Genomic DNA, 24,151 nt, shown 5'->3' with positions numbered 1-24,151 from the left:
ATGGTTAAAGCCATTAAAAGACTAGTTAATAGAGAAGTAAATATAATCATTTAATCTCTATAAACATTTAATAATAAAAACAACATATATTCACATTTTTACACATTTGCATACATAAAATACTCTTATTGTCAAGACTTATTTCTATATCACAAATGTTATCACATTACCTATTACAATATTATACAACAAACACTTCAAACCTTACACTTTTGTAGTTCCTAAAATATTATGGAAATAAATAAAATTAATATAAAGACAAACATAATGGAGTTATGGAATATTTTTTGAATTTATGAAAATGCATAATGAAATATTTCTTTTGAAAAAAAAGATTAAAACCTTTTGAATGGTTACAATAATGAATAATTTAATAATAAATAATACAATGTAAAAAAGGGATAACATACTTCATTAAATGAATACTGAATAATAAATGTTACTTGATCTTTGAAGGCAAATTTATGAGTGTATCTTACAAAAATAATTTACGTATTGGTCAGAAAAACCTCAAGTACAGTTATTTTAAATATTAACTAGTAGAATCAAATAAGTTTAAGATGTTAAAGTAACCAAATACATTTTGTCGTCAGTGAATAAAACTCTGTACTCTAAAGTTCTTAATTACAGATGAGTTCATATTGTTTTAAAAATGATTGCAACATTTTGCTAGGGTAGTTAACACAAGATTTAAGGATGTTTTTAACCATACTGATAACCTATTTTTTACCAAGTGCATGATAGACAATGCTGCAACAATTTCTAAAACAACCCTGAAGTTGTCATTTACTTGTCCATTTATTCAGTTTTCCAATTATTGATGTTTTATGGTAAACACGTGTGATTGATATTCATAACCTTATCTCAGTGATACAAAAGAGCGACTCTGTCCTTGTAGTCCTGGTTCTTCTCAATCATAAACTTCTTCACCTGCTCATACGTGAGCCACATCACTATATTCCAACTGACCAGACGGCAGAACGAAGGCACGAATCTGAAATCAGCGAAATTTTCATACAAAAATTAAAAAATATAAAGAATATTTTGGAAAGGAATAGAGTTCAGCTACAATAGAGCTTACATGAGCAAATTAGAGCTCTATCTATATCTATAAAAGAGGAACTATTTATGTATATATAAATATACGTTGTGTATATATACGTTATGGACTCCGAAACCGCTTGACAGATTGTAATGAAACTTTCAGGCATTATTAAGCATCTTTCAAGGACGGAAACTCACCCCTTGTAGAATGCTGAGAAACCCTCTTGTCTAAACATCCTGACTGCACAGTTGATGGCTCCTGTGTAAGTGCCTGGCTTGGAGTTCATAAACCTTGTCTTGACTACATCCACAGGTGACGCGAAGAAGGTCGTGCAGAAACCTGGACATTAGTATGATCGATTTAGTCATACATGTTGTGGTATGATATGGTGGAAAATGTTTCCAATTTAACTAGGCCTACTGTGCAGGACTACATAGGGTTTCTTTGCAAGAAAAGTGTTCTGCAATTTCTTGAAGGAAGGAAGTAATGCGTAGGAAAACCATTCAACAAATTTATAATTTATAATGAGTGTTTAATAATAAAAAAAAACAAAAAACAATAACAATCAAATCAAAACAAATACATACTAATTTGGCAGTTACAAGATCTTTTGTTTGCAATCCGAGTGACGTCAGAATATGAGGGGAATAGCACACCTATGTATTTTCCTTCCACCATGCAAAAGACCATAATAGCTTGGAGGGAAGTTACAAAGTTGTATTACATGTAAATCAGTTGTCGAATTGGATTTTGTTTGAATGAAAAATTAGATCTGGATAAGGAGTCAGCTGGTAATACACAGAAATGATGTTACAAAATATTCTACAAATCTCTGACTACAGCCAAGGCCCCACTAGATACAGCTCACATGCTTGTGATTACTTTTCAAATATTCAATGAGGGTTTGAATTAAGGGTAGCTCAAGTATATTCTTCTTCAATTCTCTTTCTAAAATTGAGGATCAAAAGCCACTCACAGATTGTTCTACATTCTAAAAGTATGTTTTCCTCCTTAAATATTGCTAATATTGTTGATGTGACATTAACAATGCAACTTTAGAGTGAAAGTTTGTCATTTCAGATTATGGGATTGGTTAAATGGTTGGTGTATGCTGCAGAAATTGGTAATTTCAGGGCCGCTTTGAAAAATGGGCTCGAGCCCAGGGGTGCGAGAGGGTTTAGGTTTGTTGGGACCACCCAACAAGGAAGAACACCAGCAAGGAAGAAATCCAATTCCCCACACAAAATAGGTGGAGAGGGGCACAATTATCTCACGCCTAGAGTATATCACATGCAAACTGCGGGCCTGGGTGATTTACATAGCACACTTCATCAGTGGCTCAAATCATCTGTGTGAATTTTAATTCTAAATACAACTTTAACATTAGAATGAAATGTATAGTTCTATCCACACACAAGATTGCATCAAGTGAATTTAGTAGTTAACACAATTGATAACACCGTTGTCAATGATAACACTAACCAGCTGCCAAGGCAGAGGTGAAGTGGCAAGGTACGTTGTCTGTCATGAGGCCGTTCTTGATGATCGTCTCTTTGATGATATCGTAGCAAACAATCTCTGACACGTTCACTATCGCGTTACGCCCACAATTGGCAAATGTACCTGAAAAAATAAGAAAAAATTAAAACTTTTTATTAAGTAACTTCTTGACTGTCCCATTTTACATGTTTGCAATATTATATGAATATAAGTTAAATTATTGAATAGTCTTCCAGTTTTGGTGCATCTCCACTTATAATGACAAATATAAGATCATAAATAAGGATTTTAGTCTCACTGGTTATGATCAGTCAATAATAAATGGGCCGGTGAGCTCGAACCCAGGGTTACGAGAGGGAGGGTTTAGGTTTGTAGGGGGGGGGGGGGGGGTGCAAGGAAGGGATTGAGGTATCGAGGGGCCTAGAGTACATCACATGCAACAAATTATGTCACCCTTATTGAAAGGTGCATGGAAATGCTGCTGAGTTGAAATGAATTAATTATTACTTTTTAAACCAACTCGATAACAAACGCACATATCTCTTTAATACTTTAATACTTTAATACTTTAATACTTTCTTATGAAATGGCGACCATACAATGTAGGTATTTTAAGCCAAGTATGAATGGAGATGAGTGTCAGGCGACCACTGCTCTATGACTACAGATAATGGCATTGTGTAGGCTTTCCAACAAGCCTAACCCCACCACCCTCAGACGACCTGTTCCTGTACAGTGCACTGCAGAAAATAGATCGGTTTTTTTCCGCACCTTGTACAAACAATTCAACTTAAATTCTACCAGATTCTTTCAGGCTTTGTTTCTGAAACCTCTAGCGACCAGTGGTATTCAAACAAGGGTGTTATTTTGATTCTCTTGCTCTGGGTGACATCTTTTGTATACCTTTACTGTCTTGTACTAAGTGTGGATATATGAAAAAATGTTGGATGGCAAATTTTGTCATATGGTGTATCTGTGTAACTTCTGATTTGCACAATATTATACATTGGCGTTTTGTTGAGAAATAAATTCTACAATGTTTACGTAAATAGTAATCAGTCTCGATATTTTACAAGAGGTTATAGCCTTTTTGCAAGTACAATGCAAGCCGTAACTTTCTCAGGTACCTTTCCAGAGTCCGCGGGCTCCCTCCGTGACCGCAATGGTTCTGTAAGCCTCCATGGTACTGGTGTATCTAGCCGCTGTGCCAGCCGCTCGCAACTGGGCTTGGAACCTAACCTTGACCACGTCCGTCGGCTGCGCTATCAACACTGCTAAACACCCTGTCGTGCTGCCTGCTGCAATACGCACCACCAGGTTCAAACCTGTATCTTTTGAGTTGCCTGGAAAGTCAATACTTTTTCAGTGATTTTTCAAGAAGTCTTAATTACAATATTGTATTCTTGATAGGTTAGATAAGTAGGAATAATTTTTTTCTTTCAATTAGTCTCTAATGCATTAACTATGTATTTTTATTTTACGTGAGAAATTCACATACTTGGATGTGCGGTTGTAAAGATAGGCAGAAAGTAAATGCAAAAATGTTCAGTTGGCTAGATAGTTGGGTACTGAGTAGTTATATAGTCCAGAAAATTAAAGATCGCTGATGGTTCAATGAGAAAAAGTCAATGGCTTTTTCATTCCTTGAAACTGGGCTTTATTCCTCCTTAACATTGGACTTCTAATAAATTACAGTTCTGACTAAAGAGCACACATCCCACTTCAAATTCTACAACCTTCATCCATATTCAGCTCAAATGTGTACCTAGGGTAACTGAATGAAACATTGAAACATAAAATGAACATTCAGTTATGCTTGCTGGATTGACTGGATTAAAATGTAGTCAAATTATACATTTTTTTAACTTAAAAAGAAAGGAAACAAATTGACTGATAATGTTAAAGCTGATTACTAAAAGCTTCAGTACAAAGCACTCCCTCGTAAGTATGAGTTTAAAATGTCCTTTGCATTCAGATTATTGTTTACGCTTAAGTAAATCTAAAAATCTTTACTGTGAAGCGAAACCACAATGATAAACATTACAAAGTCTACTTTAAAAAGAGGGCAAATGAATCAGTAAGCATACACTTCAAAGTTCATCAAAACAATATCTTATTGTTAGTAACATTTTTGTGGGTGATATTATTCAATCTTTGATCAAGGTTACTTTTTGAGGATGCGAACTACTCTTTATCAAAATGTTCTTATCAAAAGGTCAATGTTACTTGCAAAGGTGCATTTGATTTTCTTTGATGAATCAATTTATCTCTTTAAATTTATAGCCATGAAGGTTAGTTAGCTAGCTACTTAACTGATTTTTATGATTGAGGTGCCATTTAAATATAAGGTCTAGCAGATTGACGAATGGTAACTAAAAAGGTAATTTCCTTGGACTTTGCTCCCTAGTGATTTATTTATTCTGCTTCTAAAGATTTAGTGATGCTGACCAACTTTCTTTTCAACAGTTGTCAATTGTAATTTAACAGCTGATCCAGTTTACCACAGTAAGAATGTAAACAAGAAACAAAACAGTTTATATGGATTTAAAATAGGCTGAGTTTATTATAATTGTAAGCTGCGGGATGGTGGTAGGTAAATCACTTTTTATCTAATAACTGTTTTAAACAAAAATAATCTTTGATTGTAAAGGATATTGAATTATTTTTTTGCTTTGGATATAAGTTCCCATTCCCTTATAAATGCCCCATTTGTGCTGAGGTTTCCTCATCCAAGTTGAACGAAGAATAGGTGCAAAAAATGGATTGAGGCCAACATACATGGATTGCCATGTATATCTTTGTTCCTATGACAATCTGTTCCCTTGAACTTATTACTGAAGAAGCCTCATTTGCATCAGTGTCAGTATGTTTTGAGCTTTTTGCGTGAAATATCAGAAAGGATCAAACCGGCTCCATACTTTCTGATTACTCGGCGAGCATAACCACTTTACCCAACTATTCAGTATTACTACATTACAAATCATTATTACGTCTGACAAAAATTACCACTGTTACAGGAGGATATTTACCGTAGGCCAAGCCAGTGTAAAAGTCCCGGACTGTTTCGTAAAGGCCAAGTCGAACAGATGCGAAACACATCTGTCGCTGAAGGCCGGCCGAAAGTCCGTTGAACAGGCCTCTACAACAAAACATCCCCCTGCATTGGTCTACTGTCCACTTACAGTACTACTTCTCAGTTGGTTCATTGATATAACACTCTCTTCTAAAGACTTTGAAGGTAATTATTAGAATTATTCATTGTGATGTTTGTTTGGGCCTTGTGTGTATCAATATATATGTTAAGTAAGCTTATGAAAGGTTGGTAAGGAATTTTTTTGCTGTATAGTAGATGTTTAGGCCTACTTGTTTTGTAACATCCTAGAATTTTAAGAACAATTTTAACCTAATATACATTAATCTGATGCTTATGAGGATGGAAAATTTATAAAAGAGTATCATTTTGTATATAATGAAGCCATAAGAGAACATGTCCATAAGAAGGTAACTAAAACTTGAATTTTGTTAATAAAAAGTATTTCCTAGTGTTTATGAGGTGTGTATAAGGAAGTATGATAAGTGAGTAAATCTATAAGACAGCATATTTATAAGGATAGATGTCTATAAAGGGGCAGTACAAAGGCAGTGTGTCTACAATCGAATGTGTATACAGGGAGAAATGTTTGTAAGGGAAAATCTATTATGTCAAGAAAGCATGTCAATAGCACAGTTTGTGTAAAAGTTTACATAGCCTTTCCGTAAGTCTGATCTGAAATAAAACTTGTACACTTACAGTGGCCCCTCAGTGCGAACAATGGTGGCGATGGTCCCAAACAACCCTCGGTACTGGGTCTGAGTCGCGGCGGACACCATGTTTGATCCTACGTTGGTCAGTGTCTTGGCCTCCCCTTGGATCTGAAAAGGTACGATATTTTTAAAATTGAAAACTTACTAATTAATTGAGAAACTTTTATTAGCTCTAGGTACAAAGCATTGTCAAGTAAATGTTAACACATTTAGTCAGTGGTCGGTTTGTAAAAAATTAAGTGCCGGAACTGTATCCTATTTAATGTGATTTGTACCTATTTATGTACCTAATGATGCCAATATTTTTATTTTCCCGAAAGAGAGGTACCGGAACTCTGTCCTGCCGCGTTCCTCTGCAAATCGAGCAGTCTGCATTTAGTGATTGGATTATATTTTACCCAACAATAAAATTTTAAATGACTTGTTTCTAAGCTCTTCCATAAGCACACATGGTAATCATAATCTTCTTTTCTAAAGATGACGTACGATGATTAATCATTGATAAAGAAAACCCCTCAATATATTTCATATAAGTTTGTCAAAAGACTGTTTAATAATTAATATATAAACAGTCATATGTTTTTCAATTGTTTTGTAAACAGAAAATAGTTTAGTATGTTGTTTTGTTGAAAACAATAAAGAAGATACCTAGTTTTTGTTAAAATTTATTTTGTCATTTCTAATGTTTGATATTAATCGTCCGTGATATCAAAGGAATTGAATCACGTACAGTATAGTGACGATATCAATTGGCGACCGTGACAGGATTTTAAGAAGAAATGGCAAAATTAGGAGAACCACCAGCAGACCCGGTGAGTATGTTACTAGTAAAGATTTCGGCACAGTTAGACACTCGATCAAAACAATTGGATACTCATTTGGCAGGCATCAAAAATGTAATTTCATCCTCCATTAAAAAGATTTCGGAAAACCAAAACCAATCAAAATTAGAAACTAAACTTATTACTAACACCTATGAAACAGACAAATCGGACATCGAAATTAAATACAATGAAATCAAATTCAACAACCGGGAAAATATCTTGGAGTTAGCCGAGGACTCATCTGCCATCCCGGGAGGTATAGAGATCCTACGTCAGACAGAGACGTTTGAGGACTCATCGGCCATTCCGGGAGGTATAGAGATCCTACGTCAGACAGAGACGTTTGATGACTCATCAGCCATCTTGAGAGATAGACAAGAGATCCTGCGGCCAACAGAGAGGGTCGAGGACTCAACGGTCATCACAGGAGGTGCAGAAGAGATCTTGCGACGGACAGTGATGGTCGAGGACTCATCAGCCATCTTGGGAGATAGACAGGAGATCCTGCGGCCAACAGAGAGGGTCGAGGACTCAACGGTCATCACAGGAGGTGCAGAAGAGATCTTGCGACGGACAGTGATGGTCGAGGACTCATCAGCCATCTTGGGAGATAGACAAGAGATCCTGCGGCCAACAGAGATGGTCGAGGACTCATCAGCCATCTCGGGAGATGAGGATGGGATCCTGCATTGGACCGATGCTCCTGGGGTCACGTCAACCGCAAAGGACACCGAGATACGACCTGCACTCAATGTTACGTCGTGTGAATATTTCGAGGAGGCCAAGGATACGATGAGAGGGAAGGAGCAAGAACTGAAGATCAGGCAGTGGGACAAGATGGTCCCTAAACACTGCAACAGGCAACATTGTCTGTTACAGTACCAACAAAAGGTGGAAAGGGAAAGGAAGACCAAAAAGATAGAATACCTTTACTTACAACTGAGAAATCGTCAGAAGTTACGGCAGGTCAACCAGTCTGAGAGTTATGGTGAAGGTAGTGGAAGAGTAAAGAAAAAGAATGGTGGAAAATATGTGGAATCTGCAAGTGAAGAAAGAAGTAATGAAGAGGGACGGAGAAAGAAAGGAAGACCTTCTAAGAGAAAGACACTTAAAAAGAAAAACACCACATATTCCAAGAAAAACAGGTTCAAGTGCAGAAATGAATCTAGATCCAAATTTAACACCTAGTTTTAAAATTTTCAAAAAAAAATATATTGAGGGTTTTGGGGGGGATGATTGACGTACGATGATTAATCATTGATAAAGAAAACCCCTCAATATATTTCATATAAGTTTGTCAAAAGACTGTTTAATAATTATATATAAACAGTCATATGTTTTTCAATTGTTTTGTAAACAGAAAATAGTTTAGTATGTTGTTTTGTTGAAAACAATAAAGAAGATACCTAGTTTTTGTTAAAATTTATTTTGTCATTTCTAATGTTTGATATTAATCGTCCGTGATATCAAAGGAATTGAATCACGTACAGTATAGTGACGATAAAGATTATCCAGTCTATTAACTTGTTTACGCCAATTTTTTTATCGCTTCTTTTAAGTCCTACATAAATCACAGCTGATAAGCGAATGACAGACTTAACACCATCATTGACAAGATCATCACGAATATGATAAGTGAGTGCTGAGAGCTTTGTAGCTATCTCTATTACGTGACATGTTGGGGGAAAAATATGTACTAAAATTTATCATATACAAACAAAATAAAATTTTTTAGTTTGATTACAGGTTGGATTAATCAAAAATAGTCTAATAGAAGTTTTGCACCTTATTTTTAAATTACATTATTTGAATTCCATAAATTCTGCAAAACTGCTTCGATTCTCATCGTGGTCAGTAGTTTTTAACAGTTTTAAACTGGCACCAGCTTGCCTTTAGCTAATATTGTGGATGAATCAATGCCAAAAATATTCTTATGGTATATACTTTTTATAATACAAAATATTTGTTTATATATAAAAAATCATTTTGTTGATAATTGTAACATTTTTAATGCCTTTAACTTAGCTTCTGGCACACACTATGACTGACATGTCTCTCAAGACATTTTTTAAGGTAAAGGAAAAACTGAAACAAATATTAATTATGCTACCACAAATAAGCCCCAGCTCAAAAATATGTTTAAGAGAAGAACTATACAACTATATGTTTAAAATATCCTCTGCGATAAAATAAACTTATTTAAGACTCAAGAATTTAAAGTGGATCAGTCCTTGATCAATTTGGTTTGGAAATAAGGAAAGGTTGAATGTAGGCCTATCACAAGGCAAGAGCTATAAACAAAGCTAAACAGGTGGCCGGAGTCATTGCAAAGTCCAAGGCCTCTCTCTTGAAATTTCATTCTGATCTGAATGTTGATGTTGTGTTGTGCTTTGGTGTGTGATGTTAGCTTTGTGTGTGCTGTTGTTGGTGTATGTTGTTGTTGATTGTTGGTGTATTTTGTGTTATGTTAGTGTTGTATTTAATTTTTGGTACCGGTTGTGTGTGTGTTAATTTTACATGTGTGCACTTATGGCAACCCTATGCTATAAGCTAAACAAATGTGAAATTTGAAAAAAAGCTTTACACTGAGAGAAAATAAAACCAACTGGCAGCTAAATTATATAATGAAGGCTCTAGAGTGGAATTCCAGAGGAAAACACAATGGCCTCTTCTGCACCTGGACTTGAACTAGAGAATACAGAAAGGGCTATAGCTTGAAATGAAAGACAGATGCAGTTGAAGAATAGGGCCCAAAGCAAAGACAATTCAAAAGTTCTTCTGTATAATCTATTCTCCCAGTGGGGAGGAACATTTAGAGTTTTTGAATGAGTAAAAACCTGTTTACTGAAAGTCTCACCTGTAAGCGCACTTTGGCAGTGTCTAGAGGGAACGTCGTAAAGTCTGCAAAGGATGCTGACGTTCCTGCTGCCAGTAGCTTCAGACCCAACGGCAGCTCATCTTGAGGTAACATAGTGACTGACGGCTTCACAACCATCCTCACTGATCACACCACACCAGACTGTAACATCAAACATTTCATTGGCAGTGTCTAGAGGGAACGTCGTAAAGTCTGCAAAGGATGCTGACGTTCCTGCTGCCAGTAGCTTCAGACCCAACGGCAGCTCATCTTGAGGTAACATAGTGACTGACGGCTTCACAACCATCCTCACTGATCACACCACACCAGACTGTAACATCAATCATTTCATTGGTAGTGTTTGGAGAATATGTTGTAAAGTCTAGAAAGGATGCTGACGACCATGATGAACTTTATAGATGACTTTTGATTGGGATAGACGTTACCGACCATTCCTGTGTTTAAAGTTTCAGTTTCTAAACTCTAACGAAAATAGTTGAATTGCATCAACAGAGTGTGCCGATGTTTTTTTTAGGTTTGTGGCCTTTTTTACATTGCATTTGCCCGTTAACAGGCTATGAAGCTGTGAGTGGAACATATCCAGCAAAGCAAGGGGTAGGCCAGTACAGTACTGTTAATTTTGTACTGATAAAAAGTAATGACAGGTTTCAGGATCTTAACCCACGACATCGCTGCCTTAGACCCAAAGTCTGTGGCGCTACCGCAACTGAGCCAGTGACATCAAATTATTACTGCTGTCTAGCTGTTTAAGGTGCCAACGTTTTAACCCACCCACTGACTGGTAGTATGCATATAGACTGTTGGATTGTTCTACGTCACATAACACTGTAAGCATTCAAAGAAAACCTAATTTGAGCATCTCATAAAGTACGGTACTTTCTCATTTTGTGACGTTGATGGCTCCAAAAAGAGCAGGGCAGAGTTTACAAGTCAACAATTGATTAGATTCATTAAAAAGATTTTGTATAAGAAATAAAACTGCTGTATTTTACATCAGTTCACTTGTCCAGTGGTTCTATATAACTTATATTATTGTCTTTTCATTATGAACTAGTAACAACGATTCATAACGATGTAATGGGCTTTCTTCTTCCTGGTAGTGTATTCATGGCCAAGCATTTTATAGAAGGCAGAAGAGATAGTTATTTTGGTGGATGTCACAGGACCATTTAATGTAGTTTAATCATCAGCATATAACTTCATGTTAAATTTACAAGCCTAGTAGTCAATAAAGACAAGGAAGACGTTGTACATTTCATCTGTTTTATTTTTAATTAATGAGTACCAAAATACACTACACCTCATGGGGTGTGTGCCAAAATCCATCCAACTCCAAGAATACTTTAGGGTATCAAGGAAATAGCTTGTTTGTCTCTTATGTGAAAACTTTTAAGGAATATTTTTGAACCCAGTTGAGTATTTAAATTTGTTTTTAAAATGAAGATTGGTATTGAAAAAACATACAATCGTTTCATAGCATTGTGTTTTACACCTGTGAAATTTTCTCATAACTCCATGATAGATTTGTAAATGTGTGTGTGTTTTTTGTTAAATAATTTGCATGTTTTTATTTTTTCTGAGATATGTACTTAAATTGTTATATAAAAATGTTTAATTAGATCAAGCAATTCCATTGTATTCCTATTTCTATATATTTATGTATGTCAGGTTAAATGTAAAAATGAGCCATGTGGCCCTAACTTTGCCTGAAAAAATAAAGGATTTTTCTTTTAATTTTTCATACAGATTAATTTATAGAATAGATATAGTTAATTTATATGCTACTTTTTATAACTTTCTAGAATTTTTAGTTCCCTTGGTTAAACATTTTGATATGAGTTTTAACAACAATTACTGGCCTTATTGCAAAATAATATACAACAGTATTCTTATTTACATATATACTTGCAAAGTACATAAAATGTAGTACCGGTATTACTGAACAAATAAAAATTTTGTATGACCAATGCAAACACAAAGAGAGAAAATTCTTTTTCCAAATGAGAAAACTATTTTCAAATAAACTGTCGAACTGAAATTCGTCATTAACCAAATATTCTTATAAAAAATCCCTATTTTCAATGATGACTTCTTACAACTAATTCACAACACTGACATTTCAAAAATATCCACCAACCTAAAACAAGAGCACTATTTATAAACGCTAGTCCGAAAATACCAGGAAATAGACGACACTAGCCGGGCAAAACGGACACTTTTCATCTTCACTTCCCGGACCTTGGTGTCGCGGAAAGTTTGCGATGGTCAGAGTCCAACTGTGGCGCAAGCTGTGGACTTCGCTGGGAGGTGGAGGAGGGTAGGGTCTATGGAGGGGTGCCAAAGAGACGCTATAGTCGGGGTCAGGTTTGTCTTGGCACTTGGCCGACTGAGGGCAAAAACTCCGCGTGGCCTATCTGAGGCCATATCGGGGGTTTTGGCCCGAGATTGCATGTAGACCGGTGTAGTTTGGAAAATAAGTTCTAATTGGCCTCATTAGTAGCTTTAGAACTGAGATAGGCCTAACGCTGACAGAACATTATTTATATCCAAAAATTGGTATAGAAACAAAGCGAAACAAAACAGACGACATATAGCATAAAGCATACGTCATCAAGAAAACTAGTTCTCATATTCATTGGCCAGTTTTTTCGTTTGCAATAAGTGATCAGTGATCTGTGATCAAGTCATGCTGTAGCTGTAGACGCTTGTGCGATTCCATCCCCTACACACCTTGCCCTAACCTTAAAACAACACAGGAACATTTCATATGATGGAGTTTTGAGTGCAACTACCACGCAGTTAGAGGTATTCCAAGCCAACGATAGTCCATGATGCATCAGGAGATAACCAATCGGCTGATTATTTATTCAGTGACGATGACAGAGGTTTTTAGTTACTAACAAAATTTGCTGTATGAGTGGAAATGTTGGGAGTTTTTGTAAAACCGTATATCCATTCCACGAAATCAAACAGTTTGACAAGAAGATGGTTGTTTTACTTGTAACGTTGCATTAAACAATGTTTACATGCCAGTGTTTACATGCATATTGCCACACCCCTGATACAAGGCCGAGCCGGCGCTGCACGCCAGCAGAGAGCAGGAAGAAAGCCCCGACAAGGGCGACAAGGTCGTGCGTTTCGTCATCCACTTCCATTCCAACGTCCCAACAAGACAAGGTACGGTGAAATAAAACTGGTAATACTACACAAGTTGCGTCAGAAAATGTTAATGTAGACGCGAATCAGCTGGTTACGTCGAGTTCGAAGTGGTATACCAAAGATTACACTCGTCATATGAAAGAGACGAAGTAAAATATTTAAGTAGCCTATAGCGTGTATGATTTCAAAGTGAGTTCAATGTCTTTTTATACTTCTTGTTATTTTTCCGTCACGTGAGTCAAACCTGCGACACTAGGCTACACAGAAAAACTATGAAGACCATTTTAGAACCATGTATTGTGGACGGGGTATAGGCTATAACTATTGATTGTCTTCTGGCATTGGTATTGGTGTAACTAAAGAAAGAGTTACACACTGTAACTATCCACACAAGAAGAGAGAACCATTTTAGTGGATACAATTCGAAGTATAACTAGACGAAACGGATAAATCAAAATGGACATCTAATAGTATAATAAGTATACAAAGTATAAAAAGTCAATGCTTGATTGTTGCAGCTGGAGCAGTTGATGTTACACTAGTACCTACTTAGGTAACACAAAAGGTAAAACTACGTGAAATATTTTGTAAATCCACAAAATCGTCTGTGAGATTTGTTTAACAAAAGTACACGAGAACTTAATAACATGATCAATTGTCACGGGCTGATTTTAACTGTTTCGAAATGATTTATTTGGATTGGTATACTCAAGAATCGAGTTCTCTGCAATGTTTACGGTAGGGTACCGGCACACATATAATAATACCGAAATATATAATTTAGTTTGGAATTACTTAGGAGAAAGCCTTCCACCATGAGGAGAAAGGTTTACATTAATAAAAAAGAACATTTCGTCAAAATATTTTGGAGAAAATAAAATCCACAAGAAAGTATTTGCAGAGATGAAAGTAAAAGAATGACTATACTCGACCTCATTTTAGTGGTGGGTGGACAAATAAAATCACAACACCTCTAAAAATAGTTTCGTAATTGCAATTCAATAAGTACGGTCAAGAAAGGTACTTTATTTGAATATTTTCCTCAAACCAACAATAAGGCTGAACCTTTTACGACAATGTACAAGTATTTTAAACATCAGCTGATGCAAATCAAAACAATAATGACGAAACATTCAAAACACAACTTGAACCTTGCAGTTCCATATTCAATAGGTTTGAACTGTTCTGATTGACTTTGAAATGTGACTGTCAATAAACAGGTCAATCAGCCCAGCGTTTAATTCAGACAAAACACTTGGCAGTGGAGTGATGCAACTGACTGCATAGTCAGCCATTGTTGACGACAGTAATGCCAACTGCATTCACCTGTGCTTTGTCTGCTTCGGCTTGATACCTCCACAAAGAAATTGCACTATGGGTAATTTCGTAACGGGTGTTTTTACTTGGTTACCTTCAACTGTGAAGCGTTGTATCGAATTTGTTTGAAATGAGAACAGTATGTAATCATTAAATCATTGACTACACCTCTACCTATACATTGATACCTATAGGCTATAGGGTACCATTGACTGTACACTTATCCCTGTAGAGGAGTATAGTCAATGATGAAATTCATCTTAAGATTTGATTTTATATATAGATTAAGTATGATGACGGTGGTTGAAATATTTGTAAAATTCTTGGGATTTAATTTAGCATAAAAAGTTTCTTTTTACGACACCCAGGTCATTACCAATGAGAAAGGGACGCCCCCATAGTTGCGTATTTGAAGCCAAATATGAGTGAAGGCGAAGGATGAGTGTAGAATGGAGTGAGATGATCTGTGTAGCTTTGTTACTGACTAAGACCAGCTGTTTCATTATCCTGGACCATTTTATTTAGTCCAATGATCAAGCACAGCTGGGTCCAGTTTCGAGCCATCAAAGAGGTACGCCGTTTTCAATGGATCGAACAGGCGATGTTTTGGATGCTAGACACGCACAGCACTATAACCACTCAACAAATAAAGTATAATTATTAAAAAACCAATTAGGTCAAAGGATTCCCAACAAATTCCATCGGTACCTTTGAGACAAGGATTATATATAACAACACAAGAACACAATAGAATAGAAGCAGATTTTAGTAAAATACATTTTCCGAGAGTGTTTGTAAAAAACCTTTATCATTAGGCCTAGAACTGAAAATTATGTTATTTATTGTGTCTATGTTTAATTTAACATGATGTAGCGTAGTAGGCTACAATGCTACTACCACAGATGGTCTACAATTAATGATGTACTACATTAATTGGAAAGGAAGGGAAATAAGCTAAGTAAACAGCAGATTAAACATTGGCTTAGTGCTTAGGCTATATCTTTGAGTTTGAATTTCGACCTACTCAACTGTAAAAAAATTAAACCTGAGTCTAATATGATACTAATGGAGAAAACTTGATGTTTTGATCAATAAGTTCAATAGAAAATGCGTAGAGGTAATAAGTGGAATTTCAATTTACTTGTCAATGCAGTGGAATTTCAATTTACTTGTCGATGCAGTGGAATTTCAATTTACTTGTCGATGGAGTGGAATTTCAATTTACTTGTCGATGGAGTGGAATTTCAATTTACTTGCCAATGGAGTGGAATTTCAATTCAAGTCCACTGCACTGCACCATCGTATTGTTAAACGTAATTAGATTGGACTTGACCCAACTATCGACAACAATGATAAAACCTATCAAATATACTATTACAAAATTATACTATGTAGAAGTTGGGGAAATTTATTGTTCTTAAATAACACGAGTCATGCTTCATCATGCCTCATCACGACACAATTTTCCCCAAAGAAGGGAATAAACATAGACGATTAGAGAATTTGGTTGCTGTCGTGTCGAAAACTGCCTTGTTCCAAAATAGGAAGTAAATTGTTGGTTTTTGGCGTTAAGGTTTTACTCTTCAAATAGTGGGAGAAAACCTATCATGACTCTTCGAATAATGGACAAAGAGAAATAATATCTAATATAAATAATGTTATTTGGGGAATTGTGCAATTTAGAAACTAAAAATAACTTTTTCCAAGTCCAGTTTATGATTCGTGAAGGGTTGATGTTATGTTAAACAGTTCACTACAACAAAAATCATTATACAGGTACGAGTAACAAGATTAAGCAAAGTTAAACATGTTTTATACATCTGAAATCTTAATATGAAATTCCACAGATTTATTATTCAAGAGCAACTCGAAAACATACTTCTCAGTTCCTAAAATGCATGCAATGCCACCTACGACAGCATGAGCATATTTTCCCCTCCAGGGAAAGAGCATTTTATGTCAAGAAACACCAAAGCTTTTAAGGTCAAGCGGTGCAAATCGATTTAAAACTCCATTCAACGACAAAACAAGATCTGATCCTCAAGGAGAGATAGATTCTCACAATATTTTATAGCGTCTCAAGGTTTTCTGATTCATTGTGGATTCTTTTCTTGCATCCAGAAAATACATATTTCCACACATACATCGATCGAAGTTAAGTAATCGTCTGTCTATTGAGGTGAACTTAACTATTGATATGGTGTTTAATAACTTGAGATCCATTAAACATACACTTGAATCTTGTCATGTTTACTATGTTAAATACCATTTGTGTATGGAATTTCACGCATAAACCACACACACGTACTGCATTTAAAATTATGATACTGTATGTAAATTATTAAAATCACAAAAGGTGGCCTTTGGTAATGTTCTTTAACATAACTAGAAAGCCTAAAGGATTCGTTTTAAGGTAGTAGCTCGAATGCTTTTTTAAGTTATTGAAGATTAGGTAAAATCAAATGAAAGCTTCGGTTCAGATAGTTACAGTACCTACACGCTTTTGGTAAATTTTTAAACTGTGAAACATGTTAGTAACAAACCTATGAAAGGGGGTCGGGAGTTAAGAGGATCCCTATGGAACATGAAGTCCATTGATTTTTCCTAGCGGTTACGTTTTGAGTGCGACTACTGTGTTGTATTTTTGTAGGGAATATTCTACGGTGAGTAGATTTACTACTTAATTAATAAGAGGCACTATTAATAGACGAAAATCAATTCAGTAGTTCTATAATAGATTGTTAGTCTAGTAAATATTTAGTGCCTCAATAATTGATAATTGAACTGAATTGCAATATATAAGTTGGTGAAATATACCGAAGTAGGAACAGAAAACACGTCAGCTGATGTAAAAATATATAAGTTACACAAGAGTAAGTTTAATCTATGGCTGTACTTACCGACTTAAATGTAGACCCTATGGAACTACTACGATTTATGTACTAAAATACGATCGCAGTTTATAATGTAAAGTACTTCATTTGTATCTTAGGATGAGCATGAGACCAATGTGATATCTCTGTTATCTAAAAAACAAGTACATGTTACAAGTACCCTAACATATAAGTACCTACTGGTAAAAATGTGCCTGCGCCGTGAATGAATTTCAAGCACGTGCTTAAACATTTAAAATAGCAGAAAATCTCAAGATAAAAACGTGATAACGTAGGTTTAATTAAAGCTTTTGAAAATTTACGTCGATATCAAACCACTCAATAGAGAGCATAGGTTGGTGTAATGTTAGTGTAATGTAAGGTTGGCTACATCAAGAGGATTATGTCAGGGTGTGCGAGTTCAAATTCTTCCAATCACCAATGTTTTGCTATGTAATGAAGTGACCCTTCGAAAACCCCTTTAAGATGTGAACCTAAAAAACAAAAAAGACAACTCTCTCGCGAAAAACTATTTCTGTATTTATTGGAGATGTTGGTTATGGTGAATCTTGACTCTCTGCGAAAATCTATTTGGTATTTTTAATCGCAGCTATAGTTTATAGTTTTGGAAATCGTGGTTGATGTAGGCATATATTGATTAGGGGAAAAGGAAAGATAATAAATTTTATGAAGTGTTGCATGCAACTACGAATTACAAGTACTACATAGTGTTGTATTCTTATTTTTTACTTGTCAACGTTTTAGAATACTTAGATAATTGTTTGAGGAATACATCCATAAATAGTTTAAGTTAGAATACAACTTAAAACGACAAAACCGTCTCCTTACCTCTCAAAGTTCCAAACTTCTTATATTTAGTACCAAATATAGCTGAGTGTTGTGGTTGAACGTATAAAAAGTAAAACCGACTCAAAATGTGCAAATCGTAAAAATTGATATTAAGCTATTTAAACTACACAAAATAATTTAAAACTGACAAAAGTGATGCGTCATAACTCTGAAATTATGAATATGATCGTCAACTTTAATTAAATTCGAAGTAACGTTTAACATATTTTTAGTGAACATAAAGATCGCACTACACAACGACTTGTCTAAGGTAAGAAGCATACACTCAACTAAATTACTAAGTAGTGTATCGAGCAATACTGTATAGATAACAGTGAGATAAAATACCAATTAATACAAATTGCTGTAAACATCCTGAGCTAATATGTAAAACGGAAATGCCATATCACTGATTGGCGTGGGTTAAAACAATTCATTCACTTATTATCTTGTTAATGAGCGAAAACTTGAATGAGTTACGTTTTATCATCGAAACATTGCATAAAAACAATGATAGATCTTACACAATGGCTGCAATGCATATTATAAAGCTGTGTTTGTTTTGGCTCAATTGCTCTTGGATTATGTGAGCACAGCAAACGGTTTCAATTAATGAATTATTTCATGTACCAATTTTAATTGTACAATTTTCCAAGTCTAAAGCTGTGCAATAAAATGTTGCATTAATAGTCAAAGATACTACTGTAAGGTAGACATTCCGCTAAGAATTAAATTTGTAGTCAGTTAAATAGTAAAAAATAATTTCATACAATCAGTTCACCGACAGAGTACTACGGTGAAATAGCCTGATTTTTTTTATTTTTGAACAGTTTTAAATCATGCAAATCATCACCATTAATTTTAATAGTTGGGACAATCATTAACTTGTTAAAACACCTCCAAGCGCATTGCCAATGCAATCGTAAAACAATTAACAAACGTTTAATTTAAACCAACGTCTGCGAGAGCTAAATGGTGCCAATAATGGTGTGCCTGATAGTTAATTATAGGTTGTGAAATGTTGAACCTAAAAATACCTAAAAGGTCCGACAAGCTACGTACAATGGAGCCTATATAAAGACCCTCGATAACAAGCCACCCTTGATAACAAGTGTCATTGTCAAATCCCCTTGGATTTATCATATCCCTAATCACTTGTTATTGTAAACCTCGATAAGAAGTCGACCTCGATATCAAGTCTTATTTAATAATCCCCAAGAGAGACTTGTTTGTTATCAAGGTTTTGCTGCAATTGGTTTGTTTTTTAATAGATATGAAATTAACTTATGGGTATGTTTTAAAAGTATTATACCTAGTTCGAAATATACGCATAAAATAAAACATGTTTATCAAAAATGGTGTATGCACCACATAACATCAGAAATTAATACAATCTATAGCTACAACTGTAGGGGAAGTGGTTAGAAACTCTTAAACTATGGATATTCGTAATTTAGTTGTTTTCCAAATTCCACTAAATGCTTAACTCGGCAGAAGGTCACATCAGCCCCGAGGTAGGAGAAGGGAAATTAGGCTTGTCACAGTTGACACTAGTGTGCGGAAGAGAAACTAAAAGGGTTTGGTTTTGAAATGGGTTATTTTCAGTCTTGTGTAGTTTGTAGGATGGAATTTGAAACTATATTTCGATATTCTTATCGTTGAATTCAACCAAAGGAATAGAAAAACCTATTTGTAAATATTTTTCAACTTTACATCTTTTGTTTATAATAACGTCTAGCCCATTGGGATTTTAAACACAATGTTATCACAAAATGTGTATTACGATATGAAGAATTAAACTAGTAATATCTCAGAATACTTTTATAAATACAATTATTTCGAAACAAAAGTACAATTGCAATACATCTCAAACCCCCCTTCCAATTACAATCACTATAATATAGTATAGTAAGCTGTGAACATATGTTGTCACCACCAAGCATTATTGCTAACAGATTGCATCTTGTTGAAAAGTCAAGTGGAGAGCAATAGTCGCACAGGTCAATTCCAGCTGTTTACAACGACCAGCTGATAGTAATGGAGCTGATCAGCTGATTCATTGTTGACTCTCACACACCCGCCAGTCCAAAGTCATATTGACGTCACGATCTTATCCAAGACCTTGGCTGGTTGCCATTGTTTTAATCATTCAAGTATGCGGTAGATAGATGCTGTACTCTCCACCTTTGCCGGTTTTATCAGGTTTGAGCTTCTCTTTGTTAAGATTTATGTTTGTGGAGCAAGTTTTAACTGGATTAATTCTGTGTAATTTAACTTTTTGGGGTAAAATCCATGTAGATCTGTTTGGCTATGGAGTGAATACTAGAGATGAGGATCATGTATTACTAACAGAATAATATTAACATAATATACTAATCTTTGACGCCTTGATTGGATTACATTTTGACATGAATGAAGTAGAATAAGACTCCACATACTGAAGAAAAGAAAAATAACATTATATAAGGTGGAGAGTAGAGAGCCAATGTGTTCGTTATTTTTTACCATTCCATAACATTAGCCCATCATCATGCGTCGCAACACTCATTGATAGCATTAGAGCAGAGTAGCATTAGATCATTAAAGATTAGAGCTGTGACCTATTATTTGACCACTCATTGACACCTCATTGTTGACCACTCATTGATACCTCATTGATTATTTGTAGAAACCTACAAATAAACTTCCCGTCAATTCATCTATCTCGACCACTTGCAGGATTCCCTTCACTATCTAATCGAATCGAAACGATTCTTAATTTAATCCAAGAATCACATTATATTTCCCAATTTATTATCGTAGATGCATCGATTATGTTCGAGCACGTGTTTTAACGAAGGATAATTTCCTGCTAAGAACAACTAAATCGACACACGAAGGATTCAGGAAGGATTTCGAGGCCAGGACACGAACCACTTGTTAGTAAGGACCTTCTAAAACATCCGAAAACATAGAGCTTCTTTACGATTGGTTAGCAAGTTGAACGCAATGTTTGACACAAAGAGTGGTTCACAAACTAGGTGTTAAATGTTTATTCGGTGATGAAACTAAGCCTTCACAAATGAGTGAGCCTTGTCTTGGAGCTTTTGCAAATCATTCTGTTTTCTGCTGAGCAGCGAACAAGCTATTTAGCAAGGTGATAATTAACTAGAAGAGAAGGAATATTAAAGCATTGAGTTGCATAAATCAAGTAGACTTCTGATCCTCTTGTAAAGTCAGAAACATGGTGGGATTAAAACACTTTTAAGGGAAAACTGCATAAGTCCCTCAAGTGTTAGTTATGGCGAGGAACTAGCCTGTTTCTGTTAATGCTTAAACTTGTGCATGCTAAAATACATTAAATGCGTAAACAGTATTATCAGCCTATCTCAATTTGAAGTTTAAACTTTGCTCCCGGTTGCGTGGCTTTTTACACATTTCATCTCGGAAGTCGCACGAGATAAGTGTTGCGTTTAGTTCAGTTTTGAACTTTGGCGCTCTTATCAACCAATACAAAGGTGCGTCAAGTCGGCCACGTTATGGTTTCATACATTGTTTTGAAAGAGGTCAAATTCCAGACTGAATCTATGAGTAAACACTTACTTACAGAAACGGGCAAATGTTAAATTTCTGTACCATAAATTTCTAATCGTGCAGTACCTACCCACTATCTTTATGCGATCGTTGGGTAAAATTAGTGTGACTAACCTACGACAGTTTTTTAAATTAGCAGTTTCAGTTCACTCCGTACTAGACCTACTAGTCTATACATTAGTACACAAATTAAAATTTTTCTACATTAAAATATTAAAAACGTCATAAAAAAATAACTTTTTCTCATAATACAAAAAACATTTCAAGTTTTAAAATAAATCAAATAGCTGATACAGGACCTAATGGGTACATGATCTAACCTACATTATAAAAGTTTGAAACCCGTGTAACATCACGTCAGCTGACACAGCAAAACTTGGCTAACAGCTGCACGCACAGCTGACATGCACGGAAAATGTCCGAGAAAGAATGAGAAACTGTAATATATTTTGTAAAAATCACAAATAACGGTTCATTTTTTCAACAAATTCTATTAGCATGGACTTTGTGGACAAAATAAGATCAAAGTATTTTTTTAACTAGTCAAATAAAGTATTGTTGCGAATAAACCATAATCCCCCCCCCCCGTAATAATCCCGTATCCCTCTAGATGCGAAATTTAAAATAAAAACAACTTTTCAAGGTTTGAAAGATCATGTTCAGGATAACTAATTTACTTACTATGGAATGAATTTTAGTTAGGACATTGTGTTCATTGTCAGTACCGGTAATTAAACATTGATCATTATTCATCAACTGCCAATTAGAAAAACTTAAGAAGTAGTGCCTAATTGTTTGTATTAAAAGAATAATTACTAGCAGAGAAAAATCTGGAAACGAACATTTTTGCATAATTTTATTGTATTATTCCACTGACTTCTATAAATAAGCAAGATAACCTTGTAATTGTTGAGTGAATAAAGTGAATATATTCACAACCAGAACTCACGATGGATCAATGAGGGATGCAATTTTTACAAAAATCCAAACGAAGGTAAAATATTTTGTAAAACTAGTCCAAGCAGAGTTTATAGGTTAAGGAGCCCTCATCAAAATATTGATCGGAACGCTCTCCACTACCCTTACACCCCTTTTCGTCTCCTGCCCCCGTTTCTAAAACAGTGTTGGGACATAGATAACCAGAATAGCTACTGGAAATAAGTATTCTCAATCTGTTGGTGTTAATATAAACGTTTAACAGTACACAGGTTCGTCAAGACGATCAATAGATGCTAGACGTATTATAACTATGCCTTTGAATCGATACAGGTAATATTATATTCAACGTGGCGATATGAAACTAAACCATTATTAAAGGGTAGCTGGTTATAGTACCGTACCTAATCAGAAGTACACCAGTTCGATCCTGAGATACATCACTATGATTTTGAATGGTTCGAAACCGGACCCAGCTATCTTTGATTAGGGGCAATAGGTGGTCCTGGTTTAGGAAAGATTTTACCATAGATAAAACATACTCCCTTACCTGGCCAGTAACAAAACTACACATTTTAATTCATTTAATTCTACATTCACCCAGGTAATTAAAACCAAAATTAAATTAATTAATTAATTAATTAAATTAATTAATTAATTAAATTAATTAAATTAAGTAACCCATAAAAAATGTTGTTATTGCTCCGAGCAACATATTTCAACACTAACTTTACCCTGTTGTTCAGCGTTGCTGCATAGCGACAATGTAATGATGCGTTTTTAATGTTACTGTATCGCGTGTGTCGGTTTACACGCAAATCCTTCGGGGGTTGTTAATTTTACATACAGGGAAGTTGGGAAACATCGCGGTTACAAAAAAATCCTTTTGATTTTCAAAGTCCATTTGGGCTGTTAGGACGTATAACGATATAACATAGGTGGTTAAAAGCGAAATGTTTAGAAATTCCCAGTATTATTATGAATTTCACATTACATTTTCCATTTTAATTGGATATTTCCTAATAATTATTTGAACAAGTACAAGTTTTAAATAAAACTTGAACATAGAAAAACAATATGACACCTCGTATACACACTAGAATATGATAATATTAATGATACACTATATAACTTTTCTTTTATTCATACAAACATTTCAACTCTAGAAAATTAAATATTTTTTTTAATAAACCAGCATCTCTTACAGTTTTTAAAAATACCAATTTAATCATTAAAGCAACTAGGATAACAATGCAAAGAATTAAAACTAATTACAACAACGATATTACAAAGGCATTGGCTTACCAAAATGAAACAGGTGATACCGCGGCAACGCGCCGAGCAATACTGACAGTTCCAACAGCTGATAATTCCCGCCAAGGTTCGCTAGTGG

General features: G+C 35.1%; 1 protein-coding gene across 2 annotated transcripts; it reads right to left on the bottom strand.

Moving 5' to 3' along the window:
- Positions 1-25: 25 nt before the first annotated feature.
- LOC128997007 (dicarboxylate carrier SLC25A8-like) lies at positions 26-24,151 on the bottom strand. 2 transcript variants are annotated; one of them, XM_054422586.1, is made up of 8 exons: positions 24,064-24,151; positions 10,031-10,361; positions 6,336-6,457; positions 5,575-5,684; positions 3,673-3,888; positions 2,528-2,668; positions 1,243-1,384; positions 26-994 (listed from the first exon to the last, which is right to left on the bottom strand). In XM_054422586.1, exons 2-8 carry the CDS (start codon positions 10,166-10,168, stop codon positions 865-867), a joined length of 999 nt encoding a protein of 332 aa, XP_054278561.1. In that variant the 5' UTR covers positions 10,169-10,361; positions 24,064-24,151; the 3' UTR covers positions 26-864. The 2 variants fall into 2 exon arrangements, with proteins under 2 accessions (XP_054278561.1, XP_054278560.1); XM_054422585.1 differs by lacking the exon at positions 24,064-24,151 and adding an exon at positions 12,189-12,317.

The sequence above is a fragment of the Macrosteles quadrilineatus genome, unplaced genomic scaffold, assembly GCF_028750875.1.
Source record: "Macrosteles quadrilineatus isolate MER2022 unplaced genomic scaffold, UCM_ALF_1.0 Scaffold_6__1_contigs__length_79288215, whole genome shotgun sequence".
Taxonomy (NCBI): domain Eukaryota; kingdom Metazoa; phylum Arthropoda; class Insecta; order Hemiptera; family Cicadellidae; genus Macrosteles; species Macrosteles quadrilineatus.
This window is presented reverse-complemented; position numbering and strand designations above follow the sequence as displayed.